This window comes from Curcuma longa, chromosome 15 (assembly GCF_044706935.1).
Source record: "Curcuma longa cultivar G26 ecotype Majalengka, Jawa Barat chromosome 15, ITB_CL_G26_1.1, whole genome shotgun sequence".
NCBI lineage: Eukaryota > Viridiplantae > Streptophyta > Magnoliopsida > Zingiberales > Zingiberaceae > Curcuma > Curcuma longa.
The window spans coordinates 4,285,905-4,312,230 of NC_133875.1; the positions used below are offsets into that span (position 1 = coordinate 4,285,905).

Sequence of the window (26,326 nt, forward strand, 5' to 3'; positions counted from 1 at the left end):
TATATATATATATATATATATATTTTAACTCTACTTATTTGTGTAATTAAAAATATTAATTATCACCATATTATATCGTGAGTGATTTAAATTACTATTGTAATTTTTCGATTTATTTCTTTACAAATAGTTATGAGACCTATGATGTAGGATCGTTGAAGTAATAGATTCTATTTTTTGTTGAAGTGATTCAAATCACACTCTTAGAGCATGGTTGAATTGGTTAATACAAAATAAATTTGTTGAAGTGGAGAAAGATCAAATCTCAACGAAATGAAATAATGTCCTTTTCATAATAGTCAACTACAATTTTTCTATTTATTTTGTTATAGATAATCATGAATTTGATCGTACGAAGCTAAAATAGTGGATTTCGAAAATAGACTAAATATCTCAGAATCGACTCTTTGATCTAGTAACGTCACAAGTAGAAATCCAGTCCGTGAGTCGCTAAATTCATACACAACTGATTAGAAGTTGCGAAGTGATTCAAAAGCTTTTCAGTGGCCTGCCACACACTGTATTTCCATTCAATACATTCATTTACTACTTTACCTACTCACCTAATTAATTATTTAATCAATTACTGCATCGTCGATCTATATACTTCTTCCTCATCACACTGCACTAGCTCCTTAACATGGCGAGGTGGCGGTGGCCGGCGGTGGTGGCGGTGGCCGTGGTGGTGGTGGTGACGGCGAGGACGGCGGCGCAACGCCAAGTGCCGTGCTACTTCATCTTCGGCGACTCGCTGGTGGACAACGGCAACAACAACGACATGGCGACGCTGGCCGTCGCCAACTACCTACCCTACGGCATCGACTTCCCCGGCGGCGGACCCAGCGGCCGCTTCAGCAACGGCCTGACCACCGTCGACGTTATTGGTATTCATGTGCATTAATTATATCCATTTATGCTGAAGTATCTTTTATTTAATTTCAAAGAAAACAAAAAATTGTCGTATAATTTAGATTCTAAATTAAAGCTGAATATTTCAATCGAATTTAATATTGTGTATGCCAATAAATATTTTTTTGAATAAAATAGATGTTCTTATTAGTTCAAGACATTACTAAGGGAGACATGAGAAGTAAATGCAGCCAACGGCACCTTGTCGATCGCTATGATTAATTGCTGCCTGCTCGCTCTGTATACATTTGTTTTTGCGATCAATAATTTAGCAAATAAATCAAACAAAATTCAAAAGAATTGGGTTTTGATGAGTTAATTAAGATCTTTGTTTTGATTTCAAGCTTTAAAGTTGGAGCTGATTCATGCATGCATGGATTCATGCAGCTTCACTGTTGGGTTTTGATGACTTCGTTCCTCCTTACGCTAACGCTGGAGACCAAGCCCTCCTCGCCGGCGTTAACTTCGCCTCCGCCGCCGCCGGAATCAGGGAGGAAACTGGCCAGCAACTGGTATGTATACGTATCCATCAATTTCTACCAATCGAAGCTAGAACAGGGTTGAACGATTGAATTAACTTTTTTATTGCAGGGAGGTAGAATTCCCTTCAGTGGACAACTGCAGAACTACCAGGAGGCGGTGGAGCAGATAGTGAGCCTCGTCGGCGGGGAAGACTCCGCCGCCGCCTATCTCAGCCAATGCATCTTCTCCGTCGGCATGGGCAGCAACGACTACCTCAACAACTACTTCATGCCCGCCTTCTACTCCACCGGCCAACGGTTCTCGCCGGAGGAGTTCGCCGATGCTCTCATCCGTCAATACACTCAGCAACTCAAAGTCGGTCAATTAGTTATGCTACAAATCATCGCTTGAAATTCTTACGCCGGATCTCCGCTTTAGATTTTGTACGACTACGGAGCGAGGAAGGTGGCGTTGATCGGACTGGGAAGGATCGGGTGCAGCCCCAACGAGCTGGCCCGCGGAAGCCCCAACGGCGTCGCCTGCATCGACGAGATCGACGGCGCCGTGCAGCTCTTCAACGCCAAGCTCGTCGGCCTCGTCGACCAGTTCAACACCTTGGACGGCGCACACTTCGTCTACATCAACGCCTTCGGCATCTTCGACGACATCCTCCGCAACCCGGCGACTTATGGTACGAAGCAAGCGCGAAGATTCATGGCGGTCGACAGTGATCGATCGTAATTCGAGTGGATGACCGATATATCTGCATGCATGCTTCAGGGTTGAGGGTGACGAACAGGGGATGCTGCGGAGTGGGGAGGAACAACGGGCAGATCACCTGCTTACCTTACCAGGCTCCCTGCCCCAACCGGAACGAGTACCTCTTCTGGGACGCCTTCCATCCGTCGGAGGCGGCCAACATCGTCGTCGGCGGCAGAAGTTACAGAGCCCAGTCGCCTTCTGATGCTTACCCCATGGACATTAGCACCCTTGCGACGATCTGATTAAGGAGTGATTAGCAAGGTGATGATGGAATAGCTTGAAGGAGCACTCATTAATGGTGATTAGTTTGTGAGGTTAAGTGAAGTGCTTGATAAATAAATGCACACTTATTTAAATTATCCAAAAACTGTATTGCATGCTTGAAGATCTCATATATAATTGATAGACAGCCACAACATCACATAATTGAGCAGGTACTGTGCACACGACACTTCTTAATTACGTGCACATTAATTAATTAACTAATAAGCTTATATATAATTATGTTTATGTTCTCTTCTGAGTGACTAATAATCCTGATCAGGCCTGACGAGGAGATGGCCCTTCTCTTGCAGGCTCTTCACAGTCTCATACAGGCTCTGGCTCACTGGCCTGAACTCCACTCCCAGCTGCTTCAGAGCTTGGTTTGAGAAATCATAAGGCTTTTTACGAGGATTAACCTCGTCAGAGCATCTGGAAGAACATATAAACAACAAAGTTTAGGTCTCCACTAGTTCAAATATAATACAGCACAATAGAAGCTAACTAGTCTGCATGTTGTTAAACAAACATAGACTTTAATGATCAGTAGAAACTTAACTTTCTTTTGTTATCAGAACGCTGAAGGATTAATTGTATCAAATTTTCAAGACTGATCAAAGAAAAAGCAAACTTGTAGCTGAAACATAGGATCATATGTAAAGATGAAGAAAAGTTGAGAAGGTATATAATCAAATATTGATGCTAAGAAGTTGGTGAGAATCCACTCCACACCATGAAGAAGATGACCGATCATGGAGGTTTAAGTATGAAGATAGATGTGAAAGACCAATCGAAGATGGGCGAGTCGATCATTTTCTCATTATTCTCCATTGATGATCATCAACTTTTGCTGAGAAATTTAATTAGAAATTGGATTCAAACAATAAGTTGATTTAGTTGGTAGTTTTACTTGTTGGGGACGGGGTACTCGGGGAAGAGCTTGGCGAGGGTCCGGACGACGTCTTCGCGGTGGAGGACGCTCTCGGCGCAGATGAAGCGCTTTCCGGCGGCGGAGGCGACCTCGAAGACGTGGAGGTGCGCCGCCGCGACGTCGCGCACGTCCACGTACCCCTGCACCGCATTGGCGAACCGCCTCGCCGAGCCGTCGAGGTACTTGAGGATGTGTGCCGCGCTGGCGTTCACCTGCGGCTGCAGCAGCGGGCCCATCACCAGCACCGGGTTCACCACCGCTAGCTCCACCCCCTTCTCCCGCGCCACCTCCCACGCCGCCTGCTCCGCCACCGTCTTCCCGTAACAGTACCAATTCTGCTTGGGCAAAATATAATTCGGTCAAAAGTTTGATATTGACGTTTGATTAGTGAATTAGTTCATGAATTGCCTTGGTGTTCTTGCAGAACTCGAGGTCGCTCCAGCAACTCTCGTCGACGACCACCTCCGGGCCGCGGTTGGGGTCCATGGTGACGGCGCCGATCGAGGAGGTGAACACCACGCGGCGGACGGTGCCGGCTTCCGCCGCCGCATTGATCACGTTCCTCGTGCCTCTCACCGCCGGCTCCACCATTTGTTCCTTACAAAAAAATCGGATTTTGACGATGAAAACACACGATAATGCGCACGAGTAATTCAAGAAATTTGGACTTTGGCTTACGGGGTCGTCGGTGACCGGAGAGGCGGTGTGGAAGACGCCATGGCAGCCACGAATAGCTTCTAACAGGGCGTCATAGTCGAGCAGATCAGCCTTGCAGAGGACCAGCCGCTCCGCCGCGCCTTCCATTGCCCTCAAGTGATCATTCTTCGGATCATCTTCAACATTCAGAAATTAAAAACTTAAGTCTTCGGCTAGCTCTGTGTAGATGAATCGATCGATATAACTACCTACAGCTCAAAGATCGAATCTTTTCACCTGGATTTCTCACAGTGCCTTTCACAGTGTACCCCTTCTCCAGCAGAAGCTTCACCAGCCACGAAGCAATGAAGCCGCCGGCTCCAGTGACGCACACCGTCTGCTCTCTGCCGATGATCACCGGCGCCGCCTCGACAACCATGCTGTAATAACAAGGAAGAACAGCGTAACTAGAGCTAGTTAAGAAAGAATGTCGCGAGATCAATTAATTACTTATGCGTCTGCTCTCTGCCGATGATCACCGGCGCCGCCGCGACAACCATGCTGTAATTACAAGGAAGAACAAATTAAACGTAACTAGCTATTCAAGAAACAATGTCTCGCGATCAATTACTTATTGTTGGTGGTGCAAGTTTGAAGGAGGAGGAAGGAGAGCTTGGTGGGGTGGGTGAGAAGCAAAGCAACAAGCAATGTGAGATTTATAGAACAAGCAATTAATTGGAGTTGTCGCCATGGCGAGGAGGAGTAGGTAGAGGCACACAATATAATTAATAAACAAAAAAGGATCAAGCTTTTCCCCAAGCTTCAGTGTCACTGATGCCATGGAGTTGCAGGCATTTTGACAGGCCAGTCTCACTCGTGTTCTCCCAAGTACCTGATTAGGTGAAGGGTTAACACAAATTAAAGCTTCAGTCTAGGTAGGTAAAATGCAGATTAACATGTCGTTTATCAATCTCAAAACCTAAACTTAACCAAGTGTTTAGTCGTTTAAGCTTCTAGAATTGAATGCTTACTGCTATTTCTTTGATGACTCAAACCTGTAAAACCTCAAATCTAACAAGATTCAAATGAATTCATTTTCTTTGAAGGATTAGTGGAAATTATACAGTTGTTTTTGGAGGGGGATTGGAGTAGGTGAAGAAGATAGAGTGAGAGGATTTGGGAGACCCACACGGAATGCATGAGAATGAGGATGAAGATATGCATTTGGTTTGGAATTGATGGAAAGCTGGCAAGTACTAGTGAAGTATGGGAGAAGAGGATGATACTCCCCACTTAGGCCCCTTCATTTCCCTCTCATTTCGTCATGCATACGTAAGACTTACAATTGATTTTTGATATGTATGAGAATTAATTTATAGACTTTGTTGTTGCCATTTCATTGTCTCCTATCGAAACTAAATAAAATTCTATAAAAAAAATTAACAAGAGACATTTTGTTGGAATTTCTTTTTTGTAGTGCAAAATAAATTTTATGTAGTTGGTCACGAAGGAGAATCACAGTGTTGGCCGGCAAATTTAGTGGCTGCCATAATTGATAATATATATATATATATATATATATATATATTTATATATTCACTGTATAGTATTTTATGTGTATAAAGAAGAAGAATAATAATAATTGTGTTGATGCTTTAATTAAAAGGGAAATATGAAGCAACCAAGACATGATAAAGCTGCAGTGAGTGATCCAGTGGAGAACGGGTCGGTTTATGCTTGCCACTGGAGTTGTGCCGCACTCGAATCTTACTTTTTTTAAGGTGAATTTGTATTTATTTGATTTGTATTATCATGATAAAAAAAAATTTAAAATATATAAAATAAATGTTTCGGCCAAATACCGAGTGATCAAGTCATCGATCAATGAACAAGGTGACGTATACCCTTCTCGAAGATAATTATAGGAAAGGATGAAAGATCTTCAATAGCACTTATAAAATAGAATTAGAATAGCGTTGGAGGTGAATCTCGGTAAGTTATTCCGATGCTCAAAATAAGATTTTACAAGAGGAATGAGTTTCAAGACTTGGGGAAAATAGAGTTGTGTGTACATACTTGTGTTCATGAGTATGAGTGACCTTTTATAGAATTCTCATATATGAAACATCAGCATCTATTTAAGATTAATTTCGAAATACATATTACTATTTTATGGTATACTCCAATATACGTGTTCTAATTTCCTGTATCTTCCAGGATATTTTTCCTTATTTTTCGAGGGAAACAGTCTGAGAATTTTTTGGTCTTACAAATGAACTGATTTTATGGACAACCTGGAAATGGATGACGAAAGACCGAGGCTGAGATGAGGTCGATCGACACATGAGACTGAGTAGACGTCGAGGTCGGGACTTGAGGTTGAAATGAGGTCGACACATGAGACCAAGCAAATGTTGAAGTCGAGATCCAAGGTTGGAATAAGGTCGGCACATGAGACTGAGTATACACCAAGGTCAAGATCCAAGACTGAGATTAAGTCGGCCCATGAGACCGATAGACATCGAGAACGGGACTCTAGGTTAAGATGAGATTGACACATGAGACCAAGCAAATGCCGAAGTTAGGACTCAAGGCTGGGATGAGATCGGCCCATGAGACCAAGTAGACATCGAGATAGGGATCCGAGAATGGGATGATGTTGACACATGATACCGATAAGACGCTGAGGTTGAGACCTGAGATTGGGATGAGATCGACATATGAGACCGAGCAAAAGCTGAGGTCAAGACCCGAGGCTGAGATGAGATCGACTCATGAGATTGAGTAAACATCAAGATCGGGACCCGAGGCTGAAGTTGCTAACGGGTCACCCTTTAAGACTTGTTTAATCCTTCTTGATCTTGCCTAATAGCTCCACATCATTCTAAATCTAGGGATATGTGACAGTATTCGGCTTTTGCCATATCAATAAATATTTTTTTGATAATTCAAATACTAAGCTCTTGTTATCCGATCACTCTTCGAGTTTCCAAATCTTATGAACAAATCGATTTTATGGACTCAACCTGGAAACAAATGACGAACAACCCGAGGCTGAGATGAAGTTGACACATAAGACCAAGCAAACGTTGAGATTGGAACCCGATACTGGGAAGAGATCGGTCCATAAGACTGAATAGACATTGAGGTCGAGTCCCGAGGTTGGGATGAGGTCAACCCATGAGATCAAGTAGACGTCAAGGTCAGGACTCGATCTGGGATGAGGTCGGCACATGAGATCGAGCAAATGCTAAGGTTGGGACTCGAGGTTGAGATAAAGTCAGCTCATGAGACTGAGTAAACACCGAGATCGGGACCCGAGGCTGAAGTTGCTAACGGGCCGGGCCACCCTTTGAGACTTGTCTAATCCTTCTTGATCTTGTCTAATAGCTCTACATCATTCCATATCTAGAGCTACGTGGCAGCTTTAGACTATCACCGTATCAATAAATAATTTGTGTATAATTCAAATATTAAATTTATCCGTTCTTAGTTGTCTAGCTTCATGGGCACAGATAAATATATTGTTGATGGAAGTTGTGGATGTGGATGCTTTAGTCAGCGTGCGAGAAAATAATGGGGTTGGATATGAAAAGATGTTGATGTCAATTAATTATAGAGCAACGCCTGATTTTATTTTATTTTTATAAAAAGGAAAAGATTTGATGTAAGTTAAGGTTCGTTCGAGACAAAGAAGTTGATATGGACTTAAGTGAAGGGTTAACTAATTATATAAATATATTATATAACACTATTAAGCTAATGATGGATTAACCATCTCTATTAAAAATGTATACTTAAACAAATTAATATTGGTGCTATACTAAATATTATAAATAAAAAATAAATTTGACATAAATCATGATATATAATTTTACTTACGTGAAATTTTTATATATTTTTTCTCAAATAAGTCTCTTAGTCATGTAATTTCATAATTTTATTTAGAATTGGATAATATTGGGGGCAGTTTGACATGTATCAAAATTACAAGCACATTTTTGCAAGAATGGACGAAGTTCAATGGGCTATCATTTCTCGGCCCAAGTAGTAAATTTATGAGGCCGTAAATTAGCCCATTAATTTAATCTTCTATCGAACCGTCGGTCGCTGCTTGCTTCCGTCGTCGATGGCGATCCTGTTCCGCCACAAGCATCTCCTCCGCCTCCTCCACCGAAACCCTAATTCGGCCGCCGTTGGCCTCCTCCCGCTCCCCCTTTCTCGCCATTTCTGCGATGCCTCTTCACTCGGACCTACTTCTAGCCCTAGCTCCGATGCTCGGTCGCGTACTCCCCTCGAGAAGCAATTTGACTCGTGGGTCGACCGCCTCAGGCCGGGGTTCACCTCCGACGACGTAGCCGAAGCCATTCGAGCGCAATCGGATTCTGATCTCGCTCTCGACCTCTTCCGCTGGACCGCCCTCCGCCCCGGCTACCGCCACGACGCCCCCGCCTACCTCGCCATGCTCCAGGTCGCCGTCTTCAACCACCGCTACTCCCAGGCCGAGACTCTTGTTGACGAGATCCTCGCCGGCGCTTGCCCCCCGGATCTACCCCTCTTCAACGCCGCCATCCGGTTTTGCTGTTCCCGCCGCCACCTTTTCTCCCGCGCCTTCGATCTCTATAAGCGGATGCAGCAGCGCGGGGGTAGCAGCAGCAGCAGCAGCAGCAGAAACGCCCCGGCGTGCCGGCCATCCCTGGAGACCTATTCAATGCTCCTGGCGGCGGTGCTCCGCCGGATCGGCAAGCCTCCGGTCTCCTACGTGTACCTCCACTCCGTCCGCTCGCTGTCGCGGCAGATGAAGTCCTCGGGCGTGATCCCGGACACCTTCGCGCTCAACCTCATCATCAAGGCCTACGCGCGGTGCCTGGAGATGGAGGAGGCCATCCGAGTGTTCAGGGAGATGGGGCTCTACGGGTGCGAGCCCAACGAGTACTCCTACGGGTACATCGTGCAGGGGCTTTGCCTGAAGGGATGGCTGGAGAAGGCAATGAACTACTTCAAGGAGATGAGGGCGAAGGCACTGGTGCCAACGGCGACTATATACATGGCGGTGATCTGCAGCCTTGCGCTGGAGCGGCGGCTAGAGGAGGCGGTCGAGGTGGTATTCGACATGCTGGAGAACCGCAAGGCGCCGGACATTCTGACCTACCGGACCTTGCTGGAGGAGATGTGCAGGGAGGGGCGGGTCGAGGTGGCATACGATCTCCTGGAGGAGCTCCGGCAGAGGAAAGGCGCCATGAAAGGAAGGATGCACTCCGACTTGTTGGCAAGCCTGCATTGGATCGGTCAATCGCGGCGTTGATTGCTTGTTCTTCTGAGCATGATCCATTCCAGAATCATCCAAAAAGGTTTTTTTTTCCTCCCATTTGAATTATGCAAATAGGTAGAGATCACTGCTGCATTTGATCGGCAGTCGCAGTTCGTTAAGATGCACACTAAAGCTTTCATGATATTTTGTTAATCATCATCTCGATTTCTAAGGGGAAAATTTTGATATAGTTTACGATCACAATTTTCAGGCATCTGGTGTGGTTTTCATTTTGATTCTTAACCTTTGCACTCATATTGGATCGATCCTCCGCAGCAAAAATTGCATTATTACTCATTTTGATTGAGTGATGATTGAAATCCCTGAAAATCCTAGGAAGTTGATGTTGGATTGCTTGAGCGTGTTATGATGTTCTTACCTTCAAACTCGGTGATCATCATATGGATAGAATGGTATAAAAATTATCTTTCAAGTTGCAAGAAGGATCTCATAGAACATTCTTTTCCTCTCAGAACCTACAGAAAGCATAACAATAGTTTTCGTTAATATGTACAAGACGTTAATGGCAGATGATTTATCTGGGTTCTTTTTCTGCATCATCAGCTAGATTGAAAAAGAATTGTGGCATCGAGGCTATTCGAGGGAGTATCAGAAGTTCCCCGAATGATTCTTTTCTTGACATTGGTGGCTGTATGCCATCTGCGAGCTCGGCCTCTGGTGTTGAATAAGGTTCATCGTCGGATCCAGCACCAGCTTGCGAATCATCGGCACCGCCATCCCGATCATTCACTGGGGCATTCGCCGTCGTACTGGCCACTGTATCTTTCTGGAGCAGGCAGCAAAGGGAATTGACCCTTGAGACGATGCATTGTTCATCAGAAGCAGCAGATGATGTGTTGCCTGAAGCCACCTGCTCAGAAATGTGATGACCTAAGTGATTTACCAGATCGGTCACGGACATAGATCCTCTGATTCCAGGCAGTTGCAATCGATCCCACCACTTTTGAATTCTTGTTTCCATATCCTTGCCGGCATTTTCTTCCCCTGACCGAGCTTCAATTCCTACAATGGTATTGGTGTCAAAATTAAGAAAGGTCGATGCATCACCTGAAAGATTCACAATAGCAAGCAACCAAGATGAACTTCAGAGCTAATCTTATTACCTGAACATGGTGAAGGACTGTCTTGTGAATCAAAATCAGGTGTCCTCCCGAAAGAATCCCGTGTTTCTGTCTTATTGGAGATTGATGATGTTGCACAAGGGGAACCAGGTTCGTAAAAGCCGGAGAAACTGGTTCCAGAATCATCCTTAATAACATCATTAATATGGCTTTTAGAATCACTTTGATCTTCCAAAACCGAGTACTGAGGATCAAAGTAAGGCGATTCTAATATAATATCCGGTCGCTGACTAAGCAACTTCAAATGAGGATCACAGTCGATAAGTTTCTCAAAATTCTTGCTCAACAAGGTCTGGGGGCATTGAAGTAGATGCCTCCTGCAGCATCCATTTGGTGAAAGTTACAATAAAGACACAATCGAACAGGTAAAATTCAGCTTTATCTATGTTTCAAACAATTTGAGATAGGTAACAAACATATATATCTTCAGGATATTGATGAATGATAACATTGTAGATCATCATAAAAAACTTAATATTAATAATATTCATATGTATAGTTTAACTAATTTAATCAGATTTAAACAATTGACAAGATGGAAGCAACTACACAAGCTCTGTGCCCATCTACATTCTAACCACTATATACCCTCAACCAGATCCACCATGTTATTAACCAAACATATTCTTGTTCTGAGTCATCAAAGAACTATTCCTTTAAATTTATCACATGTATTTCGCTAAGATTTACACCTTCATCCCTCTTGTCTAATCTATCCCTACAACAAACTAGCTTGATCTGAATAAGATTTCTTCCATTAAAAAGGTAACAACATTCAAATTGGCATTTTACAGAGCTAAAGGCTTACAATACACACTCCAAAAACTATATACTGAAGATAAAACCTGACTATTTTTTTTTACTGAAGTACCAATAACAAGAACCACAGACTAAATGATAATATCACCCACAAAGCTTAGATTTTGCACCAACTTGCAACAAAATAGGTCAATTTCAGTAGATGAGGGAAAATACAATTTATGTCTACCTGTGTATGCATGCTTGGCCATTGGTAAAATCTTGAGTGGCTTGCCACAGTGTATGCTTCCTTGGTTGAGGATCAGTCTCTCGGAAGAAAAGAGGTAGTCTTGCCAACTAATGAACAATGACCAACTTGTTACCAGTAAGAAATGACCAATATATACCAACACAAATTGAGAAAAAATAAATCCTACCACAATGTCCAAAGTCCAATAGCCACCTTCAGAAAATACTGCCTTAATTGCAGTAATGTCGGACCAGTGAAACTCAATCTTGCTCTTCAAACCACCTTGGAGAACTTCCCAGACAAGTTTATGTTTGGCAAAGTAACATTTTGCCACTAAATCACCTTCATGTCTAGACACACACTGTTTGCCAATAGAACATAGTGAACTTCTCCACAAACTCAACCAATCTGGTAAAGGATTACTTGACAAAAACATATGAAAATTAGAATGCATGAAATGCACCTTCAAGGAGAAAAGACAGTGACTCGATATAAACTATGTTCCAATGGCAGATCCCTCGTTGATAATTGTAAGTGAAACTCAATAAATAAAGGCAAGTAAAACTGCTCATCTTTTTCTTTTTGGTGGACGGACTCACAGAAAGTTATGAACACAAATAGGAAGAAAAGAATGAGCAGAAAAATTCTGCGTAAAACAGAGATTGAATAGATTGCAAATACCGCACCTCCCATGTCCCAATCCTCAATAATGACGCAGGAAAATTCGAAGCTTTGATCTTGCTCAATGAACTCGAAGAAGCTGAGAACATTGATTCTTTGTTATCACCAACTTCCGAGCTCTTCGAGCTAATGGCGCATATAGTTTTAACTGCCTTCGCCTGAGAAAGCCTCGTCTGAATCATATCAGCTAGAGACGGACTCTTCCTGAGGCGAAGACCCAACGGTCCAGGTTCCCCAAGCACATTGTTGTGCAGATCCTTTTGCACGAAACCATGAGATCCCTATCAAAACGATCGCTCAATGAGCCAAAAATACTGAGAAAAGAAAGTGAGGGATCTACCGGCTGACTCGAAGTGCTCGCGTCCCTGGACCTCTTGTGGAGAGGTAACCACTTCTCGTCCAAGGGTTCATCCACTTCCAACTTCACCGCCGGAGGAGGCGGAGCCGAGTGCGGGGTGGAATCAGCTCGGCGCTTGCCGGAATCCGACGACTGAACCATACCGCTGGAATATACCCAAAATAGGTACCCTAGAACGCCCAGTTCCGCTGCTTCTCCGCAGCTTGTACGCTTCGATCGCGTCGAGGGATTTCGCAGAAGCAGAGGTGGAGGGATCTCTGCGCGAGGTAGGCGGACCGATTTCGCAGAAGACGACGAAACGAAAGAATTCTGTAATCGGGAACAATTCTGACTTAATTTAGAAAGTGGTTAATAAGATATAATTATTTACTGGAAATGCCAAAAGTGTATGCTATCATAGCTCAGTTGGTTAGAGCACCCGTTTAGTAAGCGGGAGGTCTTGAGTTCAAATCTCAATGAAAGCAAATTATCTTTTTGAATATTAATTAATCTAATAGTTTGAACAATAAGTAATTAATCTTCATGAAATTCAAGTTAAGCATCTTTTCTTATTTTAGGAAAATCATTTTTAGTTTTAGAAGCCTTTTTTGGATAATTTTAATCGGCAATTAGCCATTTTTGACTTGATAAAAGCCTCATTAATCTCCATTTTAGTAAAGCAATTTATTTATTTTTGAATATTAATTAATCTAATAATTTTGAATACTAATTAATTAACTAATCTTCACATCATTCAAATTTTTAGTGTCTTCTCATTTTAGGCAAAACTTCATATAATTTCGTTAGCAATTGCAAAAACATAGCGTTGGATCACAATTTAAAAGTATAATAATAATTAAGAACACTTAATACTTGTCTATATGCTATAATTTTATCCATGACACATAATTCATCCAAAAATCAACTTGATTTTAATATTATTTTTATATAACAAAATCATCCTTGCATTAGTTTATGATCGAACTAACACAAATACTAGTTGAATTTTATCTTGCTCGATCAATCAAATAGATTAAGCATCGTTAAGATGATCGGCATTATCGTCCCTTCTCTCATTACATATTATAGTGTTGCTATTTATTCTTTGGATTTGCATGATAACTTGAACAATAATGTCAAAGGAAAAGTGCCAAAATAAAGCTATCAACCCAAAGCTCGAAAATCCTTTAAAAAAAGGAATAAATTAGATATTTGTATTAAAAAAATAATTTGAATCTTTCAACGAAGATAAATTATATTTTCTTGGTTGATTTCTCAAAGCATAGATAATCTTTTTTTTTACATAAATTAATCTATCAATTCTATTATACTCTAAATCATTGTGTTTTTTTGAAAAAAAAATAATTAATCCACTTTTAAATACTTTACAAACCATACGAAACAAGCTACTACAGCTTTTTATCTAGTTGTTGAACTAATTAATATAAAGCTCTCTTGAGAGTTACAATGCCAGTTAATAGAGGGATTATTTTATTTATTTATTTTAAAAAATATATTAAAAAATATAAATTGAAAGGAACTTCCTCATTATCACTATTAACCTTAAAAATAAATTAAATTCATAGTTTTGTATTTAAGTCATCAATTGGATCAACTAATTAATAATCTAAACAACAATATGTAAATAAATTACTATTTTTTATGATTCTTTAGTTGGAAGTTGGAAGTTGTTAGTAGTTCATCTAAACTCTCCTTCTTTTCCCTTCTTTGTGCCACCCAAAAAAATTAATATTAAATCAATTAAATATTAATATCTGAAATTCTAACAATAGTGCCAATTGGTAGTTCTTAATACAAATGTACGTAGAGTACTAATTTTCTTTTTCATCCAACTTAATCTCCATTTAAATCTAATTATTATGTATAATAAGAAATATATTAACACTTCAAAAACATTAAGAGTCATTACAATATTGCTCTAAGTAAAGACAATGGACGGCCAATATCAAAGAGAGCCGGCCGCTATCATTCTCCTTCGTTAAAAACCCCCCCTTCATTGCTTCTCCCTCAATTGCCATATTTGGAAGAGCAATAGCAATAGCAATGGGCAAGAGGCAGAGAAACATCGACGACGGCGACCGCGGCAGCCGTGACGCTACCGGAGCTGCGAAGCTCAAGAGAACAAGAAAGAGCGTCCCGAGAGAGTCTCCTTCTCAGCGCAGCTCCGTCTACCGCGGCGTCACCAGGTTAATTAATTAGTTTCTTTCCTAATCATTTTAATTAACACTTAGCTTATTTACTAATTGCTGTTTTAATTAATTCTTAGGCTAATTCGTGTTCATTAACTTGAGCAGGCATCGGTGGACAGGGAGATACGAGGCGCATTTGTGGGACAAAAACTGCTGGAATGAGTCGCAAAACAAGAAAGGAAAACAAGGTAATTAATTAATTAATCACAAAGTTAATTAATTATTTCTTTCTTCTGCTCTTAATCATGTTTTCTTTCTGTGTTGCTGCCTCGGTGGGTTTTGGATCTCGATGCAGTTTATCTCGGTGAGGAAAACATTTTAATTAATAATAATAATAATAATAAACAATTTGAGAATTAATTAATTTATGAATTAATATTAATGCAGGGGCTTATGATGATGAAGAGGCAGCAGCTCATGCTTATGATCTAGCAGCATTGAAGTATTGGGGCCAGGACACCATCCTCAATTTTCCTGTAATTTTCATTTATATATTTATATTTACATTTATTTTTTATAATTTTTAAATAATTTATTATGAATAATATATTTTATTTAAATCGAAGATATCAGCATACGAGGAAGAGCTGAAACAAATGGAGAGCCAGACCAGAGAAGAATATATTGGATCATTAAGAAGGTATTAATTAATATCCATTTAACTTAATTAACCTTTTTTTAATGATTTTTTAAGTGAAAATTCTCATACAGGAAGAGCAGTGGCTTCTCGAGAGGAGTCTCAAAGTACAGAGGCGTAGCAAGGTATTTAATTTATATCTTTTTATTTTTATTTTTATTTTTAATATTAATTAGAAGAAAGTTAATTTTATGTTAATTAATTAATTAGGCATCATCATAATGGGCGATGGGAAGCTCGAATTGGTCGAGTTTTTGGCAACAAGTATCTCTACCTCGGAACATATGGTAAAAAATATATATTGCTGATTTATTTTATTTTAAAAAAATATTTTTTAATTTTATTTATTATTTATTGAAAATTGAATCTCTGCATTTGCGTGCAGCGACGCAGGAAGAGGCTGCGACGGCCTACGACATCGCAGCGATCGAGTACCGGGGCCTCAACGCCATCACGAACTTCGGCCTCAGCCGGTACATCAAGTGGCTCCGGCCGAACGGCGAGGGAGCCATCGGCTCCGACCCACCGACCGGCATCCCGACGCCCCACGGCTTGCTGCTCCGGCCTCCGAACCCCAGCGACGTCGGCGACGTCCCTGAGCCAGCGAGAGCCAGAGGAGGCGGCGCCGGGCCATCTGCGCTTGGACTTCTGTTTCAGTCGTCAAAGTTCAAGGAGATGCTGCAAAAGACTTCACCGGAAACCACCGCCGCCACCACCTCCTCCTCCTCATCAGCGCCGGCGACGCCAAACTCTTGTGAAGAGAATAAATCAATAATCCAGTGCAATTTTCCAGATTATATTCAAACCTACTTCGAGTGCCAAAATGGCAGGAGCTTCATCGAGGAAGAAGACGACTCCATCTTTGGGGACTTCGGTGACTTTATGTCTTCTCCACTGATCGAAGAAGCAATGTAGTTCTAGCTGTTTGTTTGTGAGCTGAAATAGTCAATAATTTATGTTCCTTAATTTTGGAAATAGGATTACTGATAAGTTGAGTCAACAGACAAGAGAATTAAAGGAGAGAACTGTGGAAGAAGATGATTGTTGAGCTAAACATTGATTCATTTTGTTGCTAGCTAATGTTTATAGAGATTCAATTCAAGCATTGATATGATAATGATAAAAGTGTATTGTTTCAAATCATTTGTTGAGTATTTCTTCTTATTTCTTTCATTTTGGAGTATATATTGGCAACTTTTTGGTTCCGGTGGCTTCTCGGGAGGATGTAAATTGATACGGATTATCGAGGCTAGTGTTCAACATTATTTCTATAAATGATATTGCAATGCTCCTCACGCAAAGTGTGCCGACAAAAAGCTTATTACGCGCGTGGCGAATGGCGGGCTCACAGGTATTAACACTTGCATGTCCATGAAAAAAGAGCAATGCATGATTTTTTGTATTAACTCCGTTAACACAGTAACATTAATAAGGAAGAGAAGCCATCAAAATTTTCTCCGATGTGAATCTATTCCCCATGCACTTCCTTATATAACATTAATTATTCCATTAATTAATAATTAATGTTATTCTGGATAACTTTAAATAATTAATTTCTCATTCACCCTTAATCGATTTTGAGCAAATTAATAGTCTAAATCTATCTACGTGAAATGTAGATTTTTATTTTGAAATTAATTATGACTTTCATCATGACATTCTGATTTTTTTTACAAAACTGTATCAATCCGTTAAGACCCCAATATCCAACAAACTTTCTTACATAAAGAGATTAGTGATACAGTGGTGAAACATTCAAAGATCGATAAAAGAATTAGAGTTTAAATTTTAAATAAAATAAATATATTATATTTTAAATTTATTTACTAGACGAATTAAACAAAAATATTTACCTTTAAAATTAATTAGATAAAGCCTAAACACCTTAAATAAATAAAAGTCCCATAATTTTGACGCTTGACTGAGTCTAATATTTTAATTTAAAAATAGGAGGGCTGATTCGGAAAATGTTATTCCCGTCGATTACAAGAGGAAGGGAAAGGAGACCAGCTTCTGCTCACCTTTTCCGTGCTCTAGGGTTTCCGGTTCGCAATTGGGGCTTCTTCTCTGTAGATTCGAAGAAGAAGAGGTCGAAATCGACGACGAAGTGATGTGGGCAGCCTCGTGCCTCGCCTCTTGTTGCGCGTCCTGCGCTTGCGAGGCGTGCCGCTCGGTCGCCGGCAGCATCAGCCGCCGCTCCGCTCGCATCGCCTACTGTGGCCTCTTCGCCTCGTCCCTCGTCGTCTCGTGGATCCTCCGCGAGGTCGCCGCTCCCCTCATGGAGTCCATCCCTTGTAAGCAATTTACCTTATCTTCATTCTCCCAATTCGCAAGGCGAATTATGCATGTTAAGCTACAGCTTTGGTTGATCGGTTCAAATTTTATCGTTACCAGATTCGATCGGTCTAGTAATTGAATCTTTGATGGTTTTGTAGGGATTAATCACTTCCAGAAGATGCCCGATAGGGAATGGTTTGAGACCAACGCCGTTCTTCGTGTCAGCTTGGGGAATTTCTTGTTCTTCACGATTCTAGCTGTTCTTATGATTGGTATAAAGAATCAGAAGGATCCGCGCGATCGTCTTCACCATGGTGGTTGGATGGCGAAGATTGTCTGCTGGTGTGTTGTGGTCTTTCTTATGTTCTTCGTCCCCAATGGCGTCGTCAGCTTCTATGGTGAGATTTTGCTGTCTTAAGTAGATAAAATATCTCTCTTTGATTCAAATAATATAAGGAAGAAGCTTTCTCTGGTTACCATGCAATTTCTTACTGCAGACTATTCGTTCTTCATAAAGACAGTACATTAGTTTGAGTTGAAGATTATGACATGGTTCATTTTCCCATTAATTTGGGTAGAAAAAATTTCACACTTCCTGTTTTGATCTAGTTCTTTCATACATGGGTTTGAAAGCATATAACTTTCTAGTACCACATATATGTTCCGTCTTAGACAATAAAACTAATTATCTTCATAAACTGTGTGGAATAGTTGCTAAGAATTGAGAATAAAAGAAACATAATTATGAACTAAGTTTGTTTTATTTATAAATAAGCAAGCATGTGCCTATTAAAAAAAAAATCAATAATTGATTAGGGAAGTTGTTTGTAGTTTTAGGAAAAGATTTATTCAGCTAAAACATCATCATTAGCACAACAGTAACTTCATTCCTTATAGCCATTGCCATCCTCCGCACCCTGTCCTTTTAAATCACGTTGTAGTTTATGACTTTCGTAACCGTCGAGGTAGGAACAATTTGCAGGTCCTCAGCAGAGAGATCCTAGCCTTTGTGGCTAAGTCTGACAACAATCTTGATTAACTGTGTCTTTCTTTTAAGCTTTTGTTTTCATTGTTTTCAAATCTTTTATAGCTGATAAGTCTCAGCACTTTGTTGATTCTTAGGATTGAATGCAGGCTAGACAAGTAATCTTGAACCTATACTTGTGTGTTTAGTGAATGGCATACATTGTGTGGTTTGCAACTGACCTTTTACACCTCAAATACATGTCAATGGCATAACAATAGTACATATGGAATGTGCTTATGTGCATCCGCTTGAATTACTGCATCCTTGTGCGGTTGCATGGAACCGCTTTATATACACTTTTATTCATGTTACAAAGAATCAAATCGCTCACCTCTTTAAGTATGTTAATGTATATACGTATTGGGTACTTATGGTGTATTGTGTTGCAGAGTCGATATCAAAATTTGGTTCTGGATTGTTTCTCCTCGTTCAAGTAATTCTCTTGCTTGATTTTGTACATGCATGGAATGAAAATTGGGTTTCAAAGGACGAGCAGTTCTGGTTTGTGAATCTCTCTTTTCTAGTTCTAGTGCTTTCTCCTTACGTACTATGTAGGTGCTTTTGATTCATAAACTGTGTTTATAACAAATGGAGGTTTTCACTCTATCCTTTTGCCGTAGGTACATGGCTTTGTTAATTGTCTCTCTGATTTGCTACTTAGCAACATTCACCTTTGCGGGGGTGCTCTTTCACTGGTTTACTCCATCAGGACATGACTGTGGACTCAATACCTTTTTCATTGTTCTTACGTTGATTCTCGTGTTTGTTTTTGCTACAATCGCATTGCATCCAAAGGTTTGTTCCTTCCTACTCCATCTTATGATTATTTGTGAATCACAGAGGAATCAAATTTCTATATTTTTTCCCCCCATTCTTCATATGCCGCCAAACAAATTGCAATGAGGCCATTTTTTTTTGTTGATACATGCAGGTAAATGGAAGCCTGCTACCAGCATCAGTTATTTCACTTTACTGCACTTACCTCTGTTACAGTGGACTTTCAAGTGAACCGAGGGATTACGAGTGCAATGGCCTTCACAACCATTCCAAAGCCATTTCGACTGGAAGTCTCACTCTAGGATTGCTTACGACTGTGCTCTCAGTTGTCTACTCCGCCGTTCGTGCCGGCTCCTCGACGACCTTTGTATCGTCCCCAAATTCACCTCGTGCCGGTCAGTTCTCATCGCCATCTTCGAACTACATTGCTTTGTGATCTTTGGACGTTGGTTTTGTTAACAAATATATCATAGGGTCCGAGAAACCATTGCTCCCGTTTGACAAGCTGGACGAACAGAAAGACGAGAAGAAGGATGAGTCAAAGCCAGTTTCTTACTCATATACCTTCTTCCACCTCATCTTCTCTCTCGCAAGCATGTACTCAGCCATGCTCCTGACTGGCTGGTCCACCTCGGTCGGAGAAAGCGGAAAGCTCGTCGACGTCGGGTGGCCTTCTGTGTGGGTTAGGATTGCCACTGGCTGGGCAACCGCGGCTCTCTTCATCTGGTCCCTCGTTGCTCCCCTCATGTTCCCGGACAGAGAGTTCTGAGCACGTCAAGGAAGAAGAGCCTCTATGTCGTGATGCATCAACTGTGCTCATGGATAAGTTTGCTTGCAATTACAACTCTATAATGGCGTTATTTGTATTTGGATTATAAATCATATGATGGCAATGACAGTCTGTGCTGCTAAATAATCTATGGACATGATGTGTTATCAAGTATGAAAGATGGTCGGTCTATTTTGCATTAAAGTTCTAAGTTCATGTGCTTATCATGCCAATTTGGTAAACTTAAACATAACAAACTTAACTCCGTTACACTATTAAATTTGATAAAATATTTATACTTATAATTCTATTTATTTGCATAATTTCTTTTGTGAAGAAAAAGGGTAATCTTTAAAAAATAAATCTGATTTTACTTTGCCTTATTATTTTCATATTATAATTTCAAAATAATTATGACGCAACGCACTCATGTCCACCGCGATCACCGGCTCTCCTCGTCCGCCGCAACCGATCTCCACGGTCGTCCTCTCCCGCGTGGACGTCGACCCAACCGATGGGCCCCTCGCCGGACATGAGTGCAGTGCTGCAAAAACCACACCCGGTTCGATGGTGAACCGGATTCTTCGGCGCCCAATTAAAGAATCTTGCTATTATTATTATTATTAATCCACTAAAAAAAAGTTTCAAGTCTTTTTTATTCGCCTTTTATTCTATCGTTTCTTATCTTTTAAAATAAATTTAGGCAATTTTGATTTAATTATACAGTAATAGAAAGAAAGAAATAAATAATTTGCAGTTTTTTTTGGCGTACCAGGTCGAGGACAGCATTCACGCGGTTTCTCTGGTTTTTCTTTTTTTTTTTTTCTTTTTTTTTCCTGACCGGCTATCTATACGCTAGCGCTCGGCGCCCCCTTCCTCAGCAGGTGCAGCTGGACATTCCGTCGAACACTTGGCGTGCGATCGCTGCCCTGCGGAAGAAACAAGCAGAGGAAGAGATGATGAAAGTGAAGGAAGATGATCTGTTTCCGGCGACGCCGGGGAAGGTGAAGATCGACCGGGCGCTCACCATCAATCGGCAGTTCCACCGGTGTTTCGCCTCGACAGGCACAATGTTCATGTGGGCGCTCTTATTGATCGCGCTCACGGCGTCGTATCTCAGCTTCCAGAGCTTCGTCGAATCGTCGTCCAAGTATTTCCCTTCTACCTGGGGTGGGATGCAGTGGGAGAAGCAGATCCGGGCGTCGGCGACGCCGCGGCGCCCAGGCGGCAAGTCCGTGCTCCTCACCGGAGCCGCCGGCTTCGTCGGCACGCACGTGTCGCTGGCCCTCCGCAAGCGCGGCGACGGCGTCGTCGGGCTGGATAACTTCAATAACTACTACGACCCGTCGCTGAAGAAGGCTCGCAAGGCGGTGCTGGCCTCGCACGGCGTATTCGTGGTGGAGGGCGACATCAACGACGGGCGCCTCCTCGCCAAGCTCTTCGACGCCGTGCCCTTCTCCCACGTGATGCACCTCGCGGCCCAAGCCGGCGTTCGCTACGCGATCGAGAACCCGGCTTCGTACGTCCACAGCAACATCGCCGGCCTCGTCACTCTGCTCGAGGCCTGCAAGTCTGCGGATCCGCAGCCGGCGATCGTGTGGGCGTCGTCCTCGTCGGTGTACGGCCTCAACGAAAAGGTGCCATTCTCGGAGTTAGATCGCACAGACAGTCCGGCCTCTCTCTATGCAGCCACCAAGAAGGCCGGCGAGGAGATCACCCACACGTACAACCACATCTACGGCCTCTCCATCACCGGCCTCCGCTTCTTCACCGTGTACGGGCCCTGGGGCCGCCCCGACATGGCCTACTTCTCCTTCACCCGCAACATCCTCCAGGCAAAGCCCATCACCGTCTACCGCGGCAAGAACGGGGTCGACCTAGCCCGCGACTTCACTTTCATCGACGACATCGTGAAGGGTTGCGTCGCCTCCCTCGACACCGCGGCGAAGAGCACCGGCAGCGGCGGCAGGAAGCAAGGCCCCGCACAGTACCGCATCTTCAACCTCGGAAACACATCGCCGGTCACCGTCCCGGCTCTCGTCCGCATCCTGGAGCAGAACCTCAAGGTGAAGGCCAAGATCCACGTGATGGAGATGCCTGGCAACGGCGACGTCCCCTTCACCCACGCCAACATCAGCTACGCTCGCGCCGAGCTCGGCTACAATCCGACGACCAACCTGGAGACCGGCCTCAAGAAATTCGTCAAGTGGTATCTCTCCTACTACGGCTACAGCCCAAAAACCGGCGGCAAAGCCTCCCAAAGCATGTAAAAAAGACCACTTTTCTTCAATTTTGACCTCCCATATTCAAATTTAGCTCCTAAACATCATACTGGATCATTTAACGTGAATTGTTCATACTGCTTCCACTCTCTTAATCGATCTCCGACCAGCGCTCCGCCGGCCACCGTCGCCGGCGACGGAGCAGATCTGGTCTCAATGTCATTCTGGTAAATATCATTCGAATGCTGGTTGGTTCTCTATGTTGCTTACGTTACCCCTTCGCATAAGACACGTTTTCTTATCCCGCTGCCGGAGTGGCGAACACCAGTGGGGCCCGCGGATCAATCCGCAGTAAACTGTCGGGCAAGACTATGATGGTAGTCTTGCGCATCGGAAGATGAGTTGCCAGGCTATGATGTGGCGCAGCCCACCTCGAATGATTCCGCAGCGTCCTCTCGTCCGAACGCGGTGCGTCCAGCTGTAAATTTTGTGTACGACAGAAAAGTGAAAAAAAAAAGTTTTAATTTTTCTGAAAATATTTTTTATTATCACAAAGTGATTAAAAATGTTCACTTTCATGAGGATATTAGGGAAAGATGAAAAAAAGGTAAACTTTAAATAATTAAATCCTTTTAATTTTGCCAGCCTTCATTTTAATCAGAAAATAAAAGGAAGTATTTAGTTATAATATATAATTAGTCTAAATATAGTATTTTGGGAAACAATTTTACTGGAAACATTGAAGCTTCTCATTCGTTATTTTAGGATCGGACTCTAGCAGACTCCGAATCCGCATCTTTCTAACGAGACTCAGTTCGACGGTGGACACGTGGCCCAATGACAGAGATTGTCGGTCTTACTTCCCTCCATCACATCCGCCCACGTGTCATCCGACCTTCTCCAGAGTGTTATTTGACTTGTTCTTCTGTTCTCCCCTCGGAAGGAGGCAAACCAGGCAGGCTCCCAATCTCGTTCCTTTGTTTCGAGATCTTGGCTTCTCTCTCGCTTTGGGGATCTTTCAATGGAGGAGGTAAGAAGCTCCATCGGTCCTTGCATATCTCTTTCTCTCCATTGTTTCTTGTGATTTCTGATCTCAGTTCTGCTATGAATGCCCTTCGATGCGATTGTGGATTTTGTTTTCTTCTTTTGGTGTGTGTGTGTAATATCGATTGGAACATCGATTTATTGGCTATTTTATCGATGCACATGTACCATTTCAAAATCAAGCATACGATTTTTATCATTTCTTTATTCATTTCTGTGATCGCGTGATTCTAGGGTTTTCGTTTGATTGCCGATGAGAGTATTACACGATCACAGGGCTTTTTCGTTTCTATTTTCGCAAAATCTTCCGAAAGGGTTGACGTTCTCAATGTATCGTGCCACTTTCTCTGAGTTTCTCTATTCATGATCTCTATACATGAATATTTACATGATCTCTAGTCATTCTTGTTTCCGGCAAAATCTGCCAAAAGGCTCGACTTTTTGTGTATAAATTATTGTGCCACTACCTCTGTTTTTGCTTATTTATTTAAGTAAACCTTACAACGAACATATTGAAGCATTTCTGAGGAGCAGGTTATCTTTCTGAATTCTAATAGCACAAAGCTTAAGGGTATTTCATGGCTTACTTTCTGATCGTATCATTGGTTAATCTTATTTCTTGAGAGACAAGATCAAACCACAAAGATTTGAATTTCTTTGTTACTGATGCATAAACACATACTGAATATGTTTTATTTGTGTTGATTGCGGTATCTTGATATCTCATTGTTCCCTGCAATTGTCAAGCAATATTTATTTGTCTAGGCTAAGTTTCTTCCATGGGAGAGTGGTACTACTATTTTGCATATGCATTTATATTTGATATAATGCCATTCAAATCTATATTGCTGTCACAGATCTGAAATTACCAACTGGTGCTAGGATAATCTCTTTCATGTTGTCAATTTTAAGCTCTTCAATAATGATAACTAGACCACATATTCAATTGGAGATTCTAGGGAGTAGGGAGTGGGTAGCGCTCAATTAATGAGCTCTTTTGGGCAAACATTCTCTTTTATTGACTATTGGTGTAGAGATCACGCCAATAGGGAAGAACGTGGATTCCTTATCCTTTGCTTCCCAGAAATAACACATCAACAAAAGCAAATAGTCATAATATTACAGCCATGACTAATTCAACTAATCATCCACTAGTGGATAAAAGTATCCTTAATCAACTAATGAATCATTAATTAAAAGAACTAACTTGCTGAAAGAAAAAAATTGTAGTAGATGATGTGGTTATTTGGCAATAGTAAGAATCCAGAATATGTATGGTTAAAATTTAAACACAATTAAAGCTTTAGACCAACTGATCGCCTTTAATTTTGGAATATGTTACCTTTTGTTATTGTTATCCTGCAATTTAATAGAGTACTATTGTGTAGAAGACTAGAAGTAGAGCCTGTTTAAATGCTTTGCTTGACCCACAAGGCGCCTTTCAGTCTCATATTTATTTGTTTCTTTTTATCAAGCTAAATTGAAAGCCTTGTCATGCTTGAATTTGAGAGAAATCTTATAAGAAGAGTATAAAACCTAGAACGTAGCTAATTATAACCATCAGCTTTGGTAAATTTTAGTGTAGTTTTCAGCAATTACTCTGTAGTTTCAATTATCTAGTGCATTTGCACATCCAACTTGGTTTGAACCATCAATAATTGGTTGCTTGGCATGTTGTTTAATTATCCTACATCTTATAGTGTTTTCAATCTTTGGTTGAAAGAGACACTCGTATTTTAACATGATTTTACTATTAATTATCTTGCTTTTTAATTGGTTCAAGATAGTGACACTGATATTTAAACAATTTTCCTTGTTAGATTGAGTTGAAAACAGCACCAGCTGATTTTAGGTTTCCCACCACGAATCAAACCAAGCACTGTTTCACTCGCTATATTGAGTTTCACAAGTATGTTTTACTAAACCAAACTGCTACTTCCATAAGTATACTTTAACACGTCTTCATCAAACCTAGATGCTGTTTTTTGATTGATGTTGCACATGTAGGTGTGTGGCTGCTAAAGGTGAAGACTCTGGTGATTGCCAAAAGTTTGCCAAATACTATCGATCTCTCTGTCCAGCAGAATGGGTAACTTACTATACTTCTTGTTTTTGCTTATAGTGCTACTCCTCATCTATGCATACTATTTCAATTCATTATGATCTATATACATATCCAATTTATCATTATGCCTTTTTTTTCTTCTGTGACTTCCGTGATTACAAATTTTACCAGGCTATTTAAGTTACGGCCATTGTCAATTAATGCATTTCCTGCAGAATTTTCTTTTAAATATTTTGTATGTTTTATGGTTATAGAAGTTTCTTCCTTTCACGGCATGTCTTCTCCTTGTTTTCTTAATCAGATTGGGAAATGGAACGAGCAAAGAGATAATGGCACATTTCCAGGTCCTCTCTAAATCTGCACAAGCACGACAAAACTCGATTGTTGTTTTCCTTTAAGGAATTGAAATGCTGTTCTGAATTTAGTAATTTCCAATCTGATTTTAATTATTGCTGTTCGATGCAAAATCATATCTATCTTGATGCTTTTAGTTCTTTGTATTATTAATAAGTGGATGAACAGATATCCAACCAACTGAATCTCTTTATGTTTGAGTTACACTTCAGATTAATGAGTATAAATTGCCTTTTCTAGTATTCCTCCGATTGTATCATGATATTTATGTAGAATTAAATCTTCTTGACATCTTCTACACCTGTGGAAAATTATAAATAGCATTGCAATCAAATCTAATACTAACCTCATTGGCATAATGTACTTGATGCATATGGTAGGATCAGTAGAAGTCCTTCTGGTTTAACAATAGAAGAAGAAAAAAGAAACTAGTGTGAGTTGATGAGTGATTATTTTTTCAGAATTTAGTTTTCATATTTTTGTTTGAAACAATTGAACCATTGATGAGTGTGAAAGTTAGGTTT

General features: G+C 41.2%; 8 protein-coding genes and 1 non-coding gene across 10 annotated transcripts; 7 read left to right on the forward strand and 2 right to left on the reverse strand.

Annotated features, from left to right (window-relative positions):
• Positions 1-637: 637 nt before the first annotated feature.
• LOC141846010 (GDSL esterase/lipase At5g45670-like) lies at positions 638-2,375 on the forward strand. The gene is made up of 5 exons (XM_074733993.1): positions 638-884; positions 1,297-1,421; positions 1,501-1,746; positions 1,810-2,062; positions 2,152-2,375. Exons 1-5 carry the CDS (start codon positions 641-643, stop codon positions 2,373-2,375), a joined length of 1,092 nt encoding a protein of 363 aa, XP_074590094.1. The 5' UTR covers positions 638-640.
• Positions 2,376-2,489: 114 nt separating this feature from the next.
• On the reverse strand, positions 2,490-4,635 carry LOC141846009 (cinnamoyl-CoA reductase 1-like). The gene is made up of 6 exons (XM_074733992.1): positions 4,472-4,635; positions 4,259-4,401; positions 4,004-4,158; positions 3,734-3,922; positions 3,305-3,660; positions 2,490-2,826 (listed from the first exon to the last, which is right to left on the reverse strand). Exons 1-6 carry the CDS (start codon positions 4,519-4,521, stop codon positions 2,661-2,663), a joined length of 1,059 nt encoding a protein of 352 aa, XP_074590093.1. The 5' UTR covers positions 4,522-4,635; the 3' UTR covers positions 2,490-2,660.
• Positions 4,636-8,089: 3,454 nt separating this feature from the next.
• Positions 8,090-9,925, forward strand: LOC141846686 (pentatricopeptide repeat-containing protein At3g25210, mitochondrial). Of its 2 annotated transcripts, none has more exons than XM_074734720.1 (2): positions 8,090-9,312; positions 9,837-9,925. In XM_074734720.1, exon 1 carries the CDS (start codon positions 8,091-8,093, stop codon positions 9,264-9,266), a length of 1,176 nt encoding a protein of 391 aa, XP_074590821.1. In that variant the 5' UTR covers position 8,090; the 3' UTR covers positions 9,267-9,312; positions 9,837-9,925. The 2 variants fall into 2 exon arrangements, with proteins under 2 accessions (XP_074590821.1, XP_074590822.1); XM_074734721.1 differs by lacking the exon at positions 9,837-9,925 and adding an exon at positions 9,484-9,630.
• LOC141846687 (uncharacterized) lies at positions 9,745-12,650 on the reverse strand. The gene is made up of 6 exons (XM_074734722.1): positions 12,424-12,650; positions 12,089-12,340; positions 11,590-11,763; positions 11,403-11,509; positions 10,397-10,731; positions 9,745-10,295 (listed from the first exon to the last, which is right to left on the reverse strand). The coding sequence occupies exons 1-6, from the start codon at positions 12,580-12,582 to the stop codon at positions 9,808-9,810; spliced, it is 1,515 nt and encodes a 504-aa protein (XP_074590823.1). The 5' UTR covers positions 12,583-12,650; the 3' UTR covers positions 9,745-9,807.
• A 181-nt stretch (positions 12,651-12,831) lies between these two features.
• Positions 12,832-12,905, forward strand: TRNAT-AGU (transfer RNA threonine (anticodon AGU)). The gene has a single exon. It is a non-coding gene; the product is annotated as a tRNA-Thr (tRNA).
• Positions 12,906-14,484: 1,579 nt separating this feature from the next.
• LOC141846566 (AP2-like ethylene-responsive transcription factor At1g16060) lies at positions 14,485-16,182 on the forward strand. The gene is made up of 8 exons (XM_074734600.1): positions 14,485-14,627; positions 14,736-14,818; positions 14,926-14,934; positions 15,018-15,106; positions 15,197-15,270; positions 15,342-15,392; positions 15,478-15,554; positions 15,653-16,182. Exons 1-8 carry the CDS (start codon positions 14,485-14,487, stop codon positions 16,180-16,182), a joined length of 1,056 nt encoding a protein of 351 aa, XP_074590701.1.
• A 1,098-nt stretch (positions 16,183-17,280) lies between these two features.
• Positions 17,281-20,321, forward strand: LOC141846139 (uncharacterized). Its single transcript, XM_074734132.1, has 6 exons — positions 17,281-17,561; positions 17,703-17,942; positions 18,961-19,072; positions 19,192-19,366; positions 19,503-19,743; positions 19,822-20,321. Exons 1-6 carry the CDS (start codon positions 17,378-17,380, stop codon positions 20,115-20,117), a joined length of 1,248 nt encoding a protein of 415 aa, XP_074590233.1. The 5' UTR covers positions 17,281-17,377; the 3' UTR covers positions 20,118-20,321.
• A 670-nt stretch (positions 20,322-20,991) lies between these two features.
• Positions 20,992-22,467, forward strand: LOC141846136 (UDP-glucuronate 4-epimerase 1-like). The gene has a single exon (XM_074734130.1). The coding sequence runs from the start codon at positions 21,074-21,076 to the stop codon at positions 22,385-22,387; it is 1,314 nt and encodes a 437-aa protein (XP_074590231.1). The 5' UTR covers positions 20,992-21,073; the 3' UTR covers positions 22,388-22,467.
• Positions 22,468-23,262: 795 nt separating this feature from the next.
• LOC141846141 (cytochrome c oxidase subunit 6b-2) lies at positions 23,263-26,044 on the forward strand. Its single transcript, XM_074734135.1, has 4 exons — positions 23,263-23,369; positions 25,204-25,292; positions 25,391-25,472; positions 25,750-26,044. The coding sequence occupies exons 1-4, from the start codon at positions 23,361-23,363 to the stop codon at positions 25,801-25,803; spliced, it is 234 nt and encodes a 77-aa protein (XP_074590236.1). The 5' UTR covers positions 23,263-23,360; the 3' UTR covers positions 25,804-26,044.
• The last annotated feature ends 282 nt before the right edge of the window (positions 26,045-26,326 follow it).

What these genes read in the sequence shown, in the direction of transcription:
- LOC141846139 (XM_074734132.1), top strand. Translation starts at nt 17,378, where the DNA reads ATGTGGGCAGCCTCGTGCCTCGCCTCTTGTTGCGCGTCCTGCGCTTGC. An exon ending in CCTCATGGAGTCCATCCCTT is followed by an intron (nt 17,562 to 17,702) that starts GTAAGCAATTTA and finishes ATGGTTTTGTAG; the next exon opens with GGATTAATCACTTCCAGAAG. An exon ending in TGGCGTCGTCAGCTTCTATG is followed by an intron (nt 17,943 to 18,960) that starts GTGAGATTTTGC and finishes ATTGTGTTGCAG; the next exon opens with AGTCGATATCAAAATTTGGT.
- LOC141846686 (XM_074734720.1), top strand. Translation starts at nt 8,091, where the DNA reads ATGGCGATCCTGTTCCGCCACAAGCATCTCCTCCGCCTCCTCCACCGA.
- LOC141846141 (XM_074734135.1), top strand. An exon ending in CGCTATATTGAGTTTCACAA is followed by an intron (nt 25,293 to 25,390) that starts GTATGTTTTACT and finishes TTGCACATGTAG; the next exon opens with GTGTGTGGCTGCTAAAGGTG. An exon ending in CTCTCTGTCCAGCAGAATGG is followed by an intron (nt 25,473 to 25,749) that starts GTAACTTACTAT and finishes TTTCTTAATCAG; the next exon opens with ATTGGGAAATGGAACGAGCA.
- LOC141846136 (XM_074734130.1), top strand. Translation starts at nt 21,074, where the DNA reads ATGATGAAAGTGAAGGAAGATGATCTGTTTCCGGCGACGCCGGGGAAG.
- LOC141846687 (XM_074734722.1), bottom strand. Translation starts at nt 12,582, where the DNA reads ATGGTTCAGTCGTCGGATTCCGGCAAGCGCCGAGCTGATTCCACCCCG. An exon ending in CGAGCACTTCGAGTCAGCCG is followed by an intron (nt 12,341 to 12,423) that starts GTAGATCCCTCA and finishes TTCGTGCAAAAG; the next exon opens with GATCTGCACAACAATGTGCT. An exon ending in ATTGGACTTTGGACATTGTG is followed by an intron (nt 11,510 to 11,589) that starts GTAGGATTTATT and finishes ATTGTTCATTAG; the next exon opens with TTGGCAAGACTACCTCTTTT.
- LOC141846009 (XM_074733992.1), bottom strand. Translation starts at nt 4,521, where the DNA reads ATGGTTGTCGCGGCGGCGCCGGTGATCATCGGCAGAGAGCAGACGCAT. An exon ending in AGTTCTGCAAGAACACCAAG is followed by an intron (nt 3,661 to 3,733) that starts GCAATTCATGAA and finishes TTGCCCAAGCAG; the next exon opens with AATTGGTACTGTTACGGGAA. An exon ending in GAGTACCCCGTCCCCAACAA is followed by an intron (nt 2,827 to 3,304) that starts GTAAAACTACCA and finishes ATGTTCTTCCAG; the next exon opens with ATGCTCTGACGAGGTTAATC.
- LOC141846010 (XM_074733993.1), top strand. Translation starts at nt 641, where the DNA reads ATGGCGAGGTGGCGGTGGCCGGCGGTGGTGGCGGTGGCCGTGGTGGTG. An exon ending in GACCACCGTCGACGTTATTG is followed by an intron (nt 885 to 1,296) that starts GTATTCATGTGC and finishes GGATTCATGCAG; the next exon opens with CTTCACTGTTGGGTTTTGAT. An exon ending in AGGAAACTGGCCAGCAACTG is followed by an intron (nt 1,422 to 1,500) that starts GTATGTATACGT and finishes TTTTTATTGCAG; the next exon opens with GGAGGTAGAATTCCCTTCAG.
- LOC141846566 (XM_074734600.1), top strand. Translation starts at nt 14,485, where the DNA reads ATGGGCAAGAGGCAGAGAAACATCGACGACGGCGACCGCGGCAGCCGT. An exon ending in GTCTACCGCGGCGTCACCAG is followed by an intron (nt 14,628 to 14,735) that starts GTTAATTAATTA and finishes TAACTTGAGCAG; the next exon opens with GCATCGGTGGACAGGGAGAT. An exon ending in ACACCATCCTCAATTTTCCT is followed by an intron (nt 15,107 to 15,196) that starts GTAATTTTCATT and finishes TTTAAATCGAAG; the next exon opens with ATATCAGCATACGAGGAAGA.